The sequence below is a fragment of the Narcine bancroftii genome, chromosome 9 (assembly GCF_036971445.1).
Source record: "Narcine bancroftii isolate sNarBan1 chromosome 9, sNarBan1.hap1, whole genome shotgun sequence".
NCBI classification, from domain to species: domain Eukaryota; kingdom Metazoa; phylum Chordata; class Chondrichthyes; order Torpediniformes; family Narcinidae; genus Narcine; species Narcine bancroftii.
In genome coordinates this window covers 58,938,681-58,955,362 of record NC_091477.1, presented here as the reverse complement: position 1 = coordinate 58,955,362, position 16,682 = coordinate 58,938,681, and the positions used below count along the sequence as shown (strand labels likewise).

Here is a 16,682-nt window from a genome sequence, read left to right as displayed (position 1 = left end):
CAGATGCTAACTCATACATGTATGATCCTGCTATTGTTTTAACCACGAGTGAGTTTCTCCCAATATAAATATCTTGTGGACATTATGGTTTGAGAGTATTTGCTTACATGTTATAGTTTGCTCCTCTCAATTATTTAGGGAGAATTTAAAAGAGAGAAGCTATACTATGGTTGGCCCATCAGCCTAACATCTTGATGATAAGAAAATGGAGATGATCAGATCCTTACAACACAGTGATGTCGTGCTGAGCCATATTTACCTACCAAAAAAATAGATCCTCCCTACCTCATAACCCTCTATTTTTCTTTCATCCAAGTGTCTAAGGGTCTCTTAAATCCCCCTAATGTTCCAGCCTCCACCCCCACCCCTGGCAAAGCATTCCAGGTCCCCACAACTGTCTGTGTATTTCAAAAAATGTAACTTACTGTCTTCTCTAAACTTCCCTCCCTCCACTTTGTACAGGTTAGTGTGAATGCAATGGATGCTTCACGTTTAGATCATGGTCAATGAGATCAATTGCTCCTATGTTATTAATGTCCTTAATAGACATGTACAATATATTCAAGGAGGAGGGGAGCACAAACCTTTCCAGGGCTTCATAGGTTGTATCTCAAGGAGACGCAAAGTGGGTTTATTTTCCCAACGTCAAAGAAAGCTCGAGGATGAGTGAAATTAGGCTCTAGCATTTTGAATGAAAAGAATTGTTCTCTTATTAGGGGACCAAACAAGTCAGGTGACAGATGTACCTGAACATTTTGGGTCCAGTGACATTAATATCATTAGTTTCAAGTTAATTATGGAGAAGGATAAGTCTGGTCCTCGAGTTGAGATTCTGTATTGGAGAAAGGCAAATTTTGTGGAAATGAGAAACGATCTGGGAAGAGTGGATTGTGATAAGTTGTCTCTGGATGGCCTTCAAAGGAGAAATTTTGAGAGTGCAGAGTTTGCATGTTCCTCTCAAGATTAAAGGCAAAGTTAACAGGCACAGGGAATATTGGCGATCTGGTTAAAAAGAGGGAGGTGTACAGTAGGTAGAGGCAACAAGGAGAAAATGAAATACTTGAAGTGTACCAGAACATGCAAGAACATACTCCAGAAAAAATCAGGAAGGGAAAAAGAAGACCTGAAGTTGCTCTGGCAGATAATGTGAAGGTAAAACCAAAGGGTTTCTACAAGTATATGAAGTGTAAAAGGACAAAATTGGTCAACCAAGTGTGGAGCATCATGTAATAGGGGAGATCTTAAATCATTTTTTTTGCATCAGGAAACTGGTGTAGTGTATAAGGAAGGAAGGAAGGGGAACAAACAGAAGTGTCATGGAACATATGGAGATTAAAGAGGAGGAGGTGCTTGCTGCCTTACCCGGGCCAGATATGATATTCCCTCGGACTTTGAGGGAGACGAGTGTAGAAATTGCAGGGGCCCTGGCAGAAATATTTAAAATGTTCTTAGCCACGGGTGAGGTGCCGAAGGATTGGAGGGAAGCTCATGTTGTTCTGTTGTTTAAAAAAGGCTCCAAAAATAAACAAGGTAATCATAGTCCAGTGAGCCTGATGTCAGTAGTAGGTAAATTATTGGAAGGAGTTCTGAGAGACAGGATATGTAGATATTTGGACAGTCATGGGCTGATTAAGGACAGTCAGCATGGCTTTGTGTCTGGTAGGTCGTGTTTAACTAATCTTGTAGAATTTTTTGAGGAGGTTACTAAGAAGGTAGATGAAGGAAAGGCTGTGGATGTTGTCTACATGGACAGTAAGGCCTTTGACAAGGTCCCACATGGGAGGTTAGTTCAGAAGGTTCAGATGCTAGGTATTTATGGAGAGGTAGTAAACTTGATTTGAAATTAACTGAATGGGAGAAATTAAAGTGATAGTGGATTGTTGCTTCTCAGACTGGTGGCCTGTGACTAATGGTGTGCCTCAGGGATCAGTGCTGGGACCATTGTTGCTTGTTGTTTATATCAATGATCTGCAGTGAATTGGATCAGCAAGTGGACAGTGAGGAAGATTTTCAAAGATTGCAGAGGGCTCTGGACCAACTGGGAGAATGGGCCAAAAAATGGCTGATAGAGTTTAATAGAGCCAAGTGTGAGTTTATGCATTTTGGAAAGGCAAACTCAGGTAGGACATGCACAGTAAATGGTCAGACACTGAGGAGGGTGCAGGAGCAGAGAGATCTGGGAATACAGATACATTGTTCCCTGAAGGTGATGTTGTATGTGGACAGGGTTGTGAACGAAGCTGGTGACATTTGGCCTTTATAAATCAAAGTATTGAGTATAGAAGTTGGGATGTTATGTTGAAGTTGTTTAAGACAATGGTGAGGCCAAATTTGAAGTGTTGTGTGCACTTCTGGGTGCCAAACTACAGGAAAGATATCAATAAGATTGAAAGAGTGCTGAGAAGATTTAGTAGGATGTTGCTGGGTCTTCAGGAGTTGAATTACAGGGAAAGATTAAACAGGTTAGGACTTTATTCCTTGGAGTGAAGAAGAATGAGGGGAGATTTGATAGAGGTTTACAAGATTATGAGAAGTAGAGAAAGAGTGGATGCAAATTGGCTTTTTCCACTTAGACTGGGGGAGATAAATATGAGAGGTCATAGTTTAAAGCTGAAAGGTTTGGGGGAAGTTCTTCACTTAGAGAGAGGTGGGAGTGTGGAATGAGCTGCCATCTGATGTGGTGAATGCTGGCTCGATCTTGTGTTTTAAGAATAAATTGGATAGATACATGGATGGGAGAGATCTGGAGGCTTATGAAATGGGAGCAGGTCAGTAGGACCTTCAGTAGGACTACTGAAGGTAGACTTGGTTCAAGGGTTGAATGGCCTGTTTTCTGTGCTGTAGAGTTCCATGGTTCTATCTGAAAGGAAAGTGTATTCTGTTGGTGGGAGGATACAGAACAAGGGGAAATAAGCTTAAACTGAGATATTCTGTTGAGACGTTGAGAATCATTTTTTGCAGACAAGTGGTGACATAAATTTGCATTTTCTCCCCACATAAACAGGAGATGCTAACTGAACTAAGTTTTAAATCTGATCAGTCTTTGCTCACTGAGCTTATGATGAGTGAGGATGACAAGGACAGATGAGGGGTGAGTGGGATACTCGAGTACCCAGGCCAGATTCCGTTTGGTGGTATTACTGCATTTTTATTCAGCGCATACCTTTATAGAATTGCACTGATGCTTGTAATAAATAGATTGACAAAAAAAGAGCTATAAGCTAAATAAGGATATTTAATTTTTTAAAAATTTAGACATACAGTAGAGTAACAGGGAATTTCAGCCCACAAGTCTGTGCCGCCCAATTATACCCAATTGACCTACACCCCCCATATGTTTCAAACCGGAGCCCCCAGGGAAAACCCACGCAGACACGGAGAGAACGTACAAGCTCCTTACAGACAGTGCAGGATTCAAACCCTGGTCCCATACAATTGGCGTCGTGCTAACCGTTACTCCAATCCTTGTTCCATCAATTTACACAAATCTAGGTGGTGCTCCCATCCCCAGTCCTCTTGCATCTTTTGATCATCCTGGTTAAGCACCAGCTGACTCATTGTAAAACTGTCCAGTCTGGACGATCTGCCTTTTTAAATTTCAATCTGGACCCTTACCGACCCAGGCCTTGGAGACGGAACTTCACCTTTGTACTGAGTAAAAGAAGAACAGTCACGCTTGTATTGTTGATAAGGTCCATCCAGAGCAGCATGGATACTTTTGATGTCGTACACACAAACTGCAGACAGAGAATTATCCCTAATGTTAACACACCAGACAAAAAAAAAGCATCAGCGAGGTTAGAATTACCAAGGATTACCAAGGGACTGAAATTACAATATTGAAATGACCTTCTATTTCAATTTAGAGTGACATTCCCAGCCACTACATTCCTTGGGCCATTTATCAACGTCTATGTTTTTGACGGAGTCACACTGAGGTACAAGCTGACTTGTAAACACATATCCTGTCTGCAGATCTTCCTGTTTGCTCTTGTCCTGGAGTTAATCCTTTCTTCAGGAGTTTTGATGCAACCCTCCATCATCCTTCCCAGCAGCTCGTGAGGATGGGCCAGAGGAGGTCAACATTGAAAGTTAAATGCCAGACAACAACATGGTTGTACGCGCATGTTTATGATATACTCCCTCTAACACATAACCTGAGTCTGCCCTACTGACTGCAATTTTTCTTATTACTTGGGGCTTTCCACGTTGCCAAGCATTAAACCGTGGCCTGACCATCACAGAACAATGACAGTGAAGCAGAAGACACAGCACTGGCAGCATTTGGCTGGCTGCCTGAGAGGGAGGATGTGTGAAAGGTGGAACAGGAGGATTGGACAGTGGTACTGGGCACAAACATTTCTGCTCCAGGCGGCTCAGATGGGGGAGTGGAGAGAGAAGGGCTGATGGTTAAACATGGTGCAATCCTTGAAGCATTGGCGGTCCTGCCAGAAAATTTGTTTGCAACATAAGGGAACCTTGGAAGGAACCCAACACCTTGTTCCAGACAGCCACTGGAGTTCCTTCTTTCCAGCATTGAGACTGTGGCAAAGATCCATTATTTTGCTTTTAGGCAAAGTGTAACAGAGTGTCCAATACAGGAAAACAGAAGCCAGAGTATAAATGGGAGTTTAGTTTGCAGCCATGACTGTGAATTTCAGTGCTTGGAGGATGTGCAGGTGTCACGCCAGACCTGAGGGTTGTCTTCTAACAAATTATTAGGTCTTCTGCCACATCCCAGGACACACAGACAAGACCTGTGCTGGTTCATGGTCCAATGCTAGTCCATTGAGCACATGTATGATCACAATGGTGCCAATCCAATCATGATCTTGCAATTCCCAATTACCTCACCCTAACCCTGGACATCCCTCCCCATCCTCCAACCCCCTGCCCTGTCTTGCCCTGCCTGATAACAAGTGTCACAAATGCTCTTTGTTAAGGTATAAGAAAAACCAGGCAGGTGCTGCATCAGAAGGTGGAGGGGTGATCGTGGAGGGGGAGAGGGGAGTGGGGAGGGGGGAATGCAGAGGGGAGAGGGAGGAGTGGGGAGGGGAGAATGGAGAGGGGGAGGGAGAGGGGGGAATGAGGAGGGAGGAGCGGGGAGCGGGGGGGAGGGGGGAGATCCATCATGTACCAGACAGGATAGACTACTTGTGCCACATGCCCTCTCCTGCCCAGTTGTAGGATGCCATTGATGGGTCTAAACAAGGCCATTGCTGATGAGAAGTCAGAAAGAGCATCACAAACACTCGACAAGTTCTATGCTGTTAACAAGAAAATTTAGCACTACAGGAGTTGCTATAATGGCAGCAGTGTTGCTTGTGTGGACGCGGAAGAACTGGGAGCAAAGACACAGAGCTGGTCTGCGGGGTACTACTGTCTGGGCCTGATGCTGATGGCTCCATACAGGCTTTAAACAATCTGTTAAAGGAGCCAACAGTGTTTTAGTTTAAATCCTGCATCTTCAGATGGCTGTGCCCAAGATGACCTGCCTGTGCTGGGCAACGACCAGGGTTTACAGGCTCCGGGAGAGCAGCAGACCCATGCAGGGCACCAGAAATGCAGTGAAGGAGAAGCATGGGGAGATGACCCAACAGGGAAGGTGACCATGGCAGCAGACCAGTGAGAAGCTCAGCACAGGCTGCTGGCAACTTGTGGCTGCAGGACACATACAGGCTGTGGGCGGGTGGAGACTGGTTCCTGGGAACCAGGTAATGGAACCAAGACGCGAGAGGGTGCTGAGGGCAAAAAGGGCTCCCAAAAGGGCCTTGGGGGCTGAAGGCTTCCTGATCGTGCCAGAGGTTTGGACGTGGAGCTCGGGCTGCCAAGAGTTATAACAGGACTTTGTGTGACTGCAGAGGCTGCAGGAGTGCTGGAAGTGAATCTACGGACACTCAGTGTCTCCGAAGGGACTCTCTTTTGATTCTCTTCCTCTTAGTGTAAGTGGCACTGGGTAATAATCACGGCAACTCTTTCCTTATGGCAGACAAAAGGGACCAAAATGTGTACATAGTATTTACTGCAGGGCAAAAAAGAAACATTGAACAACGAGTGTGTGCGTGTGCACGTGTATGTGATTGTGCATCTGAGAGCGTGCATGCGTGTCGGATGTCTTCCCCTTTTGTTTCTCCCCTTTGCTACCTCTCTTTACGTAGAGTGCATTTTCTCCATCCCCCCTCTCTCTCTCTGTGCAGTGTCTCTGTCTCTTTTACTGTGAAATCCTATTATTTCAAATTGGTTTTAGGTTGAAATGCTCTTCATAGGACAAAATTAAAGCACTAAATATGAAGAAATTATAACCATGCCAAAATGTTTAAACTTACCATTGTGAAGTGAATACTGCATAAAACACAGTACTGGTCCAGTTGCCAAGGTCTCGCTGCAACATGAAGAGATCCTGAATCACATCAAAGTACAACTTGCTCGAAGGATCACTGCACACAAGTGTGGCCTTCTGGAAGCTTGACCACCTTCTTTGTAGAATCTTGAGCCCACCAATATCACCCTGCAGCCAAGTTATAAAAACTGAGACAGTTAGTGCATACTTTGACATTTTTAAAGTTTATGTTGCTTACAGATTTGAGCATAGCTTGATTATGAATAAACACAATGCTGGAGAAACTCAGCAGCTCCAACAATGTACTTTACAATAGCAGAGGTAAGGATACACAGCCAATGCTTTGGGCTTGAGCCCTTCATCAAGGTACGAGCAAAATGTAGGCAGCTGCCAGAACAAAATACTAGGGGAAGGGGCAGGGGGAGGAGCACAGTCCCACAGGCAGGAGGCAATAGGTGGATAAGAGTGGGAGGGAACACCAGCAAACAAAGAGGGGGGGGGGATGGTTCTGAGAAATGGAGAGAGAAGGGGGGAGGAGAGCTGGAGGAAAGAAGAGAGAGGAAGAACAGGGAGCAGGTTAGCAGAAACCAGGGAAGACGACCTGAATGCCTTCCGGCTGGAGAATGCCAAGATGGATAATTAGGTGTTGCTTCTGCAATTTATGGGTAGTTTGATTTGATAGTGCACAAGGCCATGGACAGACATGTCAACACAGGAGTGGGATGCAGAACTGAAGTGGTCGGCCACTGGGAGATCCCTGCCACTGATGCAGAAGAGACGTGATATCTCAACCTGCGCCCAGTCTCTCCGATGTAGAGAATTCCACAACTAGCCCACTAAATGCAGCAAACGATCCCCATGGATAAACAAATGGCTTCACTTAGAAGGGCCGTTTGGGGCCCCGAATGGTGGTGAGGGAGGAGGTGTGGGCACGTGTGGCTCTTCCTGTAGCTACAGGGGAAGGTGCCAAGGGTGAGATTAATAGGAAGGGATGAGTGGACAAGAGAGTCGTGGAGGGAGCAGTTCCTATGGCAGGGGGAGAGGGGAGGAGAGAGGAAGAGGTGTCTGGTGGTGGGATCATGTTGTTGGTGGCAGAAATTATAGTTATTTGTGTTGTAAAAATAAAAATCTAAAAAATAATGTGTTGTATGCAGAGGCTGGTGGGGTGGTCCTGTTGTTAGGCACACTGTAAGGGTATGGGCCCAGTTCAGAAAATATGGATTTTATATTCTATCCAATCATTTCTTTCCAACCTTCCTTACATGGTTCTGTATTTCAAAAATGGAATGGACTGGAGATTAAGTGTTTTAAAGATCTTTTTGTTGATAATTACTTTGCCTCATTTGAACAACTTTCTGAAAAGTTAAATTTGCCTATTTGGCCTATTTTTTTTTCAGATACTTGCAAATCAGACATTTTCTCCACTCTCTGATACCTAACATTCCTGGTGTACCTGATATGAACATTGTTGAGGTGTTTTTAAAAAAAAATTAAAACTCTTAAAGGTTTAGTATCTGTTATTTATGAATAGCTGGCAGATTTAAGATCTGTCCCACTTGATAAGCCTGGGAACAGGATTTAGGCCTTTCATTGTCGGATGAGGCTTGGGATTTAATCTTTAAATTGGTTAACTTCACATCCCTCTGAGTCTGTCATTGTTTGTTGCAATTTAAAGTTGTGCCCAGGGCTAAATTATCTTGCATTTATCCAGATGTAAATTCTTGTTGTGGTAAATGTAAGATAGATGAAGCCTCTCTTATTCATATGTTTTGGATGTGCCCCAACCTCACAAAATACTGGAGGGATGTTTTCCAAACCCTATCCTCAATTTAAAACTTGAACTGAACCCTCTGGTTGCCCTCTTTGGTATCACAGGAGAGGATGACGTCCGTTTGACTCCAATTAAATCTTGGGTTCTGTTTTTTACCTCTCTTTTGGCCAGATGTGCAATATTACTCAGATGGGAGGGATGCTGCCATTGGCCATTGGCTGAGGGATATCATGTCCTGTTTAAACCTCGAAAAGATTCGTTATTCTGTTAGTAACTTAGACATAAGGTTTCAAAACCTAAGGGGACCTTTCCTGAACTACTTTCAGAATCTTTAGTTGTATTATAAGCCTGTTTCCAACACTTTATTCTATTACTCCAGATATAAGGTATACTTTAAATATAGAAGTAACAGGCTCAAGCTGGGGGAGAAAATGAAAATATAATATATTCAGGATATAATTGTAAGCTGCTATGTACTCTATGAATTAGAGAACTTTGATGATTTCCGGATATTTGACCTCTCTGCTGTGTATTTTACAAATTTTCTGCATACAGCTGTTTACTCAATAAAAAATTTAAAAAGCACCATTGTGACTCATCATTAGCCTTAGCATTGCTTTGTTCAAAGAGATCTCGTGAAACTGGAATTGAGACCATTCTCTATGTTGGAACAAATCTGTGGCAACAGAATTAAAACCAACAAATCCTGTTTGTGCACAATCAGTACAGATCTCCATATTCAAATATTTCAAGTCAGTTTTTGACTTGGGTCGAAATGCCTTATGGAGATTTTTTTCCCATGGTGTTGCTAAAAGAGTAAGGTTATCGCCTCAATATGTTTATCATGTTACTAACACTTCCACAAAGTAAATCTCACCCTCATATCAAGTTCAAGTTCATTATGCAGGGTTTGGGAAAGTGGGAGGTGGGGGGAATTGAAAATTATTTAGTATTTATTGTGTAATGATATTGCAAGCCAATTTGAAATGTATGTAAGATACTAATAAATAAAATTTAAAAAAAACAAATGTTTGAGTTCATTATCATCTGAACATACATGTACAACCTGGCAAAACAGCCTTTCTCCAAACCACGGTGCACACACAAGCACAGGACATAATAATCACAATCTATAAATATATACAGATATAATACAAAATATATTTAGTCAGTAGCATCAATCAATCTCACAACCTGCGAGAAGAAGCTATTTCCCAGCCTGGCAGCCATGATTTTGATCCTCCTGTACCTCTTTCTTGATGGTAGTGGGTAATGTCTAAACCCCAATGAACCAGGAGAACATTAAAAGAAAATTATGTTGCATCTAATTAATTATTTGTCTTCCACAAGCCAAGGAGTCGCTGACTGAAAATGTGAACCAAGTCTCATTGGATAGGAAGGGTAAAGAATAGTTTCCTGTGGTTGATTACCTTGCAAATCCTGACAACTCTGGAGACTCGTAGTTTGGTGAAGTAATTAAACTCCTCGCTCAACTCACTGAAGAAAAAATATAGTTTGTCATCATCGCCCACTTCACTTCCCAAACTTTCCTCCACCAAAGCTGAGCCAATGAACGCTGGTTCTGCAGGAGGTGCAAAAGAATCTCAGTTTCCATTGTCATGGCTCAATATTGTACGTGCACATTGCAGATAGAAGTCAGGGTCACAGTAAATGGATGGCACGTTTAGTAGACCAGTTATTACAGTGCCAGCAACCCGGGTTCAAATCCTGCACGGTACGTTCTTCATGTGTCTGCGTGGGTTTCCTCTGGGTGCTCCAGCTTCCTTCCCCCCAAAACGTACAGAGGTTGCAGGTTAATTGGGCGATACAGGTCTGTGGGCTGGAAGGGCCTGTCACCATGATGTACGCCTACATTTATTTCTAAAAAATTTTAAAACGTGCTAAAGTGAAAGGACAGCTTAAAGCTGAACAAGCAAATGACTCGAGTTAAAAGACAATGGCTTGAAGTCAAATATTCATTTCTGAAGTTTTGGGAGGTTTTACTTCGACAAATCAGATCCATAAAAGTTATGGGCAGCATAATGAGAGAATTTGGGAATGAAAGAAACAAGAGTGTCTGAGGCTTCCCGAAGGAAGCAGCACACTGAAATATCCCAGATCAGATCCTTGTCATACATGCATGTCATACATGAATGTATGACAATCGACTTGATCAATTTTTCTCTTCAAAAATGCAACTAATGAATATGTATCAAAAATCTTTGGGTACTCACCCTTCAACCAGGAATCTAATGCCTCTGTTATGATCCGCTGATTGAAAGGACCCATTGCCCTGGAGATAAGGAATTGAGTCCCCTGGAGATTAAACGCTGTTGCTGCATAGAGGACTCCATCTGGTAGTTCAGAGTTGGAGAGGAAAGACTGGGTTAGTCACTTACTCTCACACACACAGTGTATTTCAGAGCAGGTACCTTGAATTAGCTTCACCACATTAGTATTCCACTTTATTTAAAAAGAAATTGGTTTTTAAGCCAGAATTTGAAGTGGGAATAAAGGAGCTGCACTTGTCTTCTTCACACATCTCAACTCCAAATCCTCACCCTACCGTTACCCAGTGTATACCTGAGAATGTGACTCAGTTGCCAATGTTGATGGGAGCAAGACAAAATAAAACCATAGGCGTTGAAGGAGAATTAATCATGGTAACCGGCGCTACACAGCGAATAGCAGCATATATTTCTTAACAGTCATTACATCACAAACAATGGAAATTTCACAAGATGGCCAGAAGTAGGCCCATCGGCCCATCGAGTCAGTCCCACCACTCTAATCTTGAGTTGATTCATCCTCCCACTCAGCCCCACATCCCAGCCTCCTCCCCACAACCTTTGATGTCCTGACTAATTGTAACTGTCCTTCTGACATGACATATATTTCTGGTTGTATTTTGTAAATTTAACTGGCATGAACTGATTTTGCTGACAACTTCCTTGCAAACACACAGTACATATTTGTAATGTCTTACTAACCTGCCAGACACCGACTCCTATTCCGCACCCACCCCTCATCGACTCCTGTTCCTCACCCACGCCCACCGACTCCTGTTCATCACCCACCCCCACCGACACCTGTTCCTCACCCACCACCCACAACTCCTGTTCCTCACCCACCCCCACCGACTCCTGTTCCTCACCCACCCCCCACGACTCCTGTTCCTCACCCTCCCCTCACAGACTCCTGTTACTCACCCATCCCCCACCGACTCCTGTTCCTCACCTACCCCCACTGACTCCTGTTCCTCACCCACCCCTCACAGACTCCTGTTCCTCACTCACCCCCCACCGACTCCTGTTCCTCACCCACCCCCACCGACTCCTGTTCCTCACCCACCCCCACCGACTCCTGTTCCTCACCCACCCTCACCGACTCCTGCTCCTCACCCACCCCCCCACCGACTCCTGCTCCTCACCCACTCCCACCAACTCCTGTTCCTCACCCACCCCCACCGATTCCTGTTCCTCACCCACATAGACAAGTTGGCATTGAGAGGAAGAGACCTGGGCGCTCAATGCCCTGGACTGTGCCTCCCCGCACCCTGAGCTGGTCTGAAATACGAAATTAACATGTGCTGAAAACATGTTACATAAAATAATTTCAAGGTGTCTCAACTTCTTCATACCACCATTCATGGGTGTTACATTTAATTTTCTTCTGTTCAACAGCCTGTGGCATCTTCACTGAAATGATAAAAAGATTTTAGAAGAAGCCCAAAATCAAGGAAAAGAGGAAATATTGCATTTTGAGCACATGTTGACAGCTGCCTCTTTCCTGAACATACTGTGAACAGCACAGGCTGAAATGATTTGGTTCCACCACAGCTCCTGGGTCTGTAAAGATTCAATACACCTGCACACAGGCAGCAGTTCAGTGGTATACCCCATGCACAAGGCTCATTTCCTTGGTCAGAGTTTATCTCAGCCCTGTCCACTACGAATGAACAATGCATGTGATTACCCGTGACCACAGTGCTGAGTTGAAAAGCAGGATCATATGGGCAGCGAGCCTTGCCACTCTCCACCAAGATATCTCCGTTCTTGTCTTTCACCAGCTCAAAGTCAGACACCAACTGAAATCAACAATATAATGAATTATATAAGTGACATAATATTATTACTGATGCACGATCATAGGCATCTCACCAAGCTCTAACACACCACCATGTACCTCACCAATTTTTACACCTCACCCACCCTTCACTGATCTACATAACTGCTGAATCCTTCGCTCTAATCCACAATCTGAACCCTTCAGTGTGCACACACCCATTGCACACATGAAACTGTGCTTTGACCAATTCTCCCGCAGGAATACACCTGTTACAAACATACCCTTTGTCTGGATTAACAGTGGCCTCAACAGACAGAGGAGCAGATTAATTATCCTTCTAGTCATATTCCACGACTGAATTTTTGGGAAGGTCATGTGACTGGTTTCCTAGCATGCTTCAACTACTGTCATGGGGTATTAAATGGATCAATATGGTAGGTCACTGACCTTTCTGAGTTCTGTAGCCCAATGATCATATCCCCAACAGGTTCTACCTTTCACATAGTTTACTATTGCTAGGTTCTTGTCTTACGTACTGAGGGAGCAGAGCAGATCCCTGACTCGGCAATGGTGGGTGATTGAAGTAAGAGCTGGAACTTCTCGAGTGGGGACCTGATCTCCAGATGACGCATCCCTGGAGGCAGAGAGGTTAGTGTCCAGTTGGGAGTGGGCATTCAAATATGGGGTTGTTCAGCTCTTTATACTGGAGGTTCTTGAGGGTGTGGGCATTTTGTTGATCATACTTTTTTACTAAAATATACATTAATAATCAAATTTGTAAATAAATAGCATTGCTAAATATTACCATTTGCTCACATGAGTTACATTTTCCCTAAATTTCAACAATTGTTTACTTTCCAGAATCATGAAGTCCTCTATTTTTTTTTACATCGAAACTAACCACGAGCCTCAGTGCACCCCCGCAGCACCCACCCCGAGCCTCACTGCACCCCTTCAACACTCACCCTGAGCCTCAGTGCACCCTCGCTGTACCCACCCGAGCCTCGTGCACCCCCACAGCACCTACATCTAGCCTCACTGCATCCCCACAGCACCCACCCCTAGCCTCAGAGCACCCCGCAGCACCCACCCCGAAAGACATTTGGCAGATTCACAATTTCACAAAATGCACAGTTATTTTCCTTTGTTTTCCCTTGAATGGAGCAGAGCGAGGGGCTGCAATCCAGTATTACCATAATGATGAGAAAAAAAACAAAAGAGAGTCACTTCAGAAACATGATAATGAGTTTATGGTCATATACACATGTACTGAAATGCTTCCTTGCTGCAGCCAAACAGTTGGTACTTGCAAAAAAACACTCTTCTTTCTTTGGCTTGGCTTCGCGGACGAAGATTTATGGAGGGGGTAAAAAGTCCACGTCAGCTGCAGGCTCGTTTGTGGCTGACAAGTCCGATGCGGGACAGGCAGACACGATTGCAGCGGTTGCAGGGGAAAATTGGTGGGTTGGGGTTGGGTGTTGGGTTTTTCCTCCTTTGCCTTTTGTCAGTGAGGTAGGCTCTGCGGTCTTCTTCAAAGGAGGTTGCTGCCCGCCAAACTGTGAGGCGCCAAGATGCACGGTTTGAGGCGTTTTCAGCCCACTGGCGGTGGTCAATGTGGCAGGCACCAAGAGATTTCTTTAGGCAGTCCTTGTACCTTTTCTTTGGTGCACCTCTGTCACGGTGGCCAGTGGAGAGCTCGCCATATAACACGATCTTGGGAAGGCGATGGTCCTCCATTCTGGAGACGTGACCCATCCAGCGCAGCTGGATCTTCAGCAGCGTGGACTCGATGCTGTCGACCTCTGCCATCTCGAGTACTTCGACGTTAGGGATGTAAGCGCTCCAATGGATGTTGAGGATGGAGCGGAGACAACGCTGGTGGAAGCGTTCTAGGAGCCGTAGGTGGTGCCGGTAGAGGACCCATGATTCGGAGCCGAACAGGAGTGTGGGTATGACAACGGCTCTGTATACGCTTATCTTTGTGAGGTTTTTCAGTTGGTTGTTTTTCCAGACTGTGTTCTGGCACCAACCCTCTTTTCAATCTTCTTCAGCATGATGCTGAACCAAGCCATGAAAGACCCCAACAATGAAGACGCTGTTTACATCCGGTACCGCACAGATGGCAGTCTCTTCAATCTGAGGCGCCTGCAAGCTCACACCAAGACACAAGAGAAACTTGTGCGTGAACTACTCTTTGCAGACGATGCCGCTTTAGTTGCCCATTCAGAGCCAGCTCTTCAGCGCTTGACGTCCTGCTTTGCGGAAACTGCCAAAATGTTTGGCCTGGAAGTCAGCCTGAAGAAAACTGAGGTCCTCCATCAGCCAGCTCCCCACCATGATTACCAGCCCCCCCACATCTCCATCGGGCACACAAAACTCAAAACGGTCAACCAGTTTACCTATCTCGGCTGCACCATTTCATCAGATGCAAGGATCGACAATGAGATAGACAACAGACTCGCCAAGGCAAATAGCGCCTTTGAAAGACTACACAAAAAAAAACACTACAATGCATTAAACTAACGTAGTGTAGAAAGAGATAATGGACAGAGAGAAAATAAATATTCGTAGTTACAGTTAATGCAAGAAAAAATGTTGGTGTTTGAATAGTGCAGATGTGTCTTTTTGTGGTTATCCCATTTGAAAAGGAGCACCACCCCTACATCCCCAGTATGGACATTCCCCATCCTTGGGCATTCTTAGGCTCTACCAGAACCAGATTCCCAACCCCTTAAGGTAATTGGACCTGGTGGTGAGAGGTCTTCACTCTGGACTTCATTTGAAGATGCAGTTGAATGGGGGCCCAACTCCTGGTCCACAGCTGAGCACCCACCCAAACTGATCCTCTCCGAGTCGTGATGAGGCAGCTGTGACAAGCCTTTATGTAGCCTGTTTCCATCCAAAGGGCCTCTGCATGAGCACTCCCAACAAGATTATGTCCATACAAGCAGCATCCTGTGTGCATTGCAGGCTGCAAGATTTTCTGCAGTTTGGGTCCCTCCGAGCATAGCTCCTGATGTCGTGAGGATCTGCACAAGAAGAAAACCACAAACTTCATAGGGTTCACAAAAAGTCCTTGATTCTCCCTTACGATGTAGGGTTTTGCTTTTGTGATTGAACTGCACAAGATAAACCTCCTGGGCTGACTTACTCATTAGCTTAGCCTCAAACTCAGCTTCTTGTTGCTCTGAACTAAACCCATGGCAACTAGGCAGAGGGCTGTAGATCAGTGAGGTTCGGGGGGGGGGGGGGCAGGGGGTGAGGACTGAAGTTGATGGAACATTCAGGTGCAAAAAAATACTTGACATGCTTTAATTAAAGTAACACCTTCTGCTGATTGGCAATGACACCAGAATTTCTCTCAACAATACAGCATGTTTTCGGCAGAGTGAAAACACCTTGTTCCCTATTGGTCAGCCACGATGCCATCAGAACTCTGCTACTCCAACTGGCACAGGAAAATCTACACAGAGAGGTAGCACATTTTCATGCCATCTATGGGTTTAGTAGGAGAAGAGAATTTGTCTTACAATGTAGGCGCACTGTGGGTCAAAGGCGAACGTCCCGCACGTGAAAATGTGTGTGTCGTTGAGATACTGCAGAACCCGGATGAAATTGCTGCATTCTTCCTGCCAAAAAAATAGAGAAAGTGATTCCAAACGCATCCATCAGGCTTTCGCACAGAAAGGAAGTGGAGATGTTGCAAATACTTGCACTAGTCATGATGGTTTTAAAACTTAGACCATTAGACAGGATGGTAACAGACCCTTTCAGCCCATGCTGCCCAATTACACCAACTTACCTACATTTTGAAAGGTGGGAAATAGCTGGAGCCCCTGGGGAAAACCCACAAAGACCCGGGGAGAACGTATAAGCTCCTTACAGACACCGTGAGTTTCGAACCCTTGGTGTTGTAACAGCATTGCGCTAACCGCTATACATTTGCCCTGATATTTGTTGGTCAAGGATACGCATACACAATATAATCTTCTTGTTTGAAGATTTGTGACCACAAATAGTGAAAGTTATGCCCATATGGAAATTGAAGCAAGCACTTCCTATTGGGAATCACTTTCACATGGGTCTCATTGGCCCGTCATATTTCATAGTAAAGGAAGGGGCAAACCACAGAGACAATCTCTCTGGGCTGGGATATCAATGTGATAATATCCACATCCTGCATTTTTAATCAGACAGGAAAAGTCAGTAAAAACTGGCCATGAATAGTTCAGGGCAAGGTGCTATGATACATGGCCCCAGGTTCACGCTACATCACAGTAAGTTAATCTATTCTGTCCCATTTGATTTCAACTTTATTCAGTTATTTTTACCCTGAACATCTCAGCTTGTCTTCCTTTTTATGCTGGCTTTTGATTTTTCAGTAAACAATTTTCCTATTTTAGTTGAGAATTTCTTCAGGCCACAAGCCCTCCAGTTTCTAGAGGTCAGGGCGGCAAAGTGGAGCAGCAGGTAGTGCTCCTCCCTCCTAACTCCAGCAGCCTG

At 44.6% G+C, this 16,682-nt stretch overlaps 1 protein-coding gene across 3 annotated transcripts in view; it reads right to left on the bottom strand.

Moving 5' to 3' along the window:
- LOC138743683 (semaphorin-4B-like) overlaps positions 1-16,682 on the bottom strand; it is a 98,831-nt gene that overhangs the window by 30,477 nt on the left and 51,672 nt on the right. For all 3 annotated transcript variants that reach the window (XM_069899269.1, XM_069899270.1, XM_069899271.1), the window contains exons 4-9: positions 15,710-15,808; positions 12,087-12,198; positions 10,346-10,465; positions 9,542-9,693; positions 6,327-6,508; positions 3,616-3,757 (exon numbers count right to left, since the gene is read on the bottom strand). In XM_069899269.1, the coding sequence (XP_069755370.1) occupies positions 3,616-3,757; positions 6,327-6,508; positions 9,542-9,693; positions 10,346-10,465; positions 12,087-12,198; positions 15,710-15,808 (807 nt within the window). The remainder of the gene's footprint in view (positions 1-3,615; positions 3,758-6,326; positions 6,509-9,541; positions 9,694-10,345; positions 10,466-12,086; positions 12,199-15,709; positions 15,809-16,682) is intronic.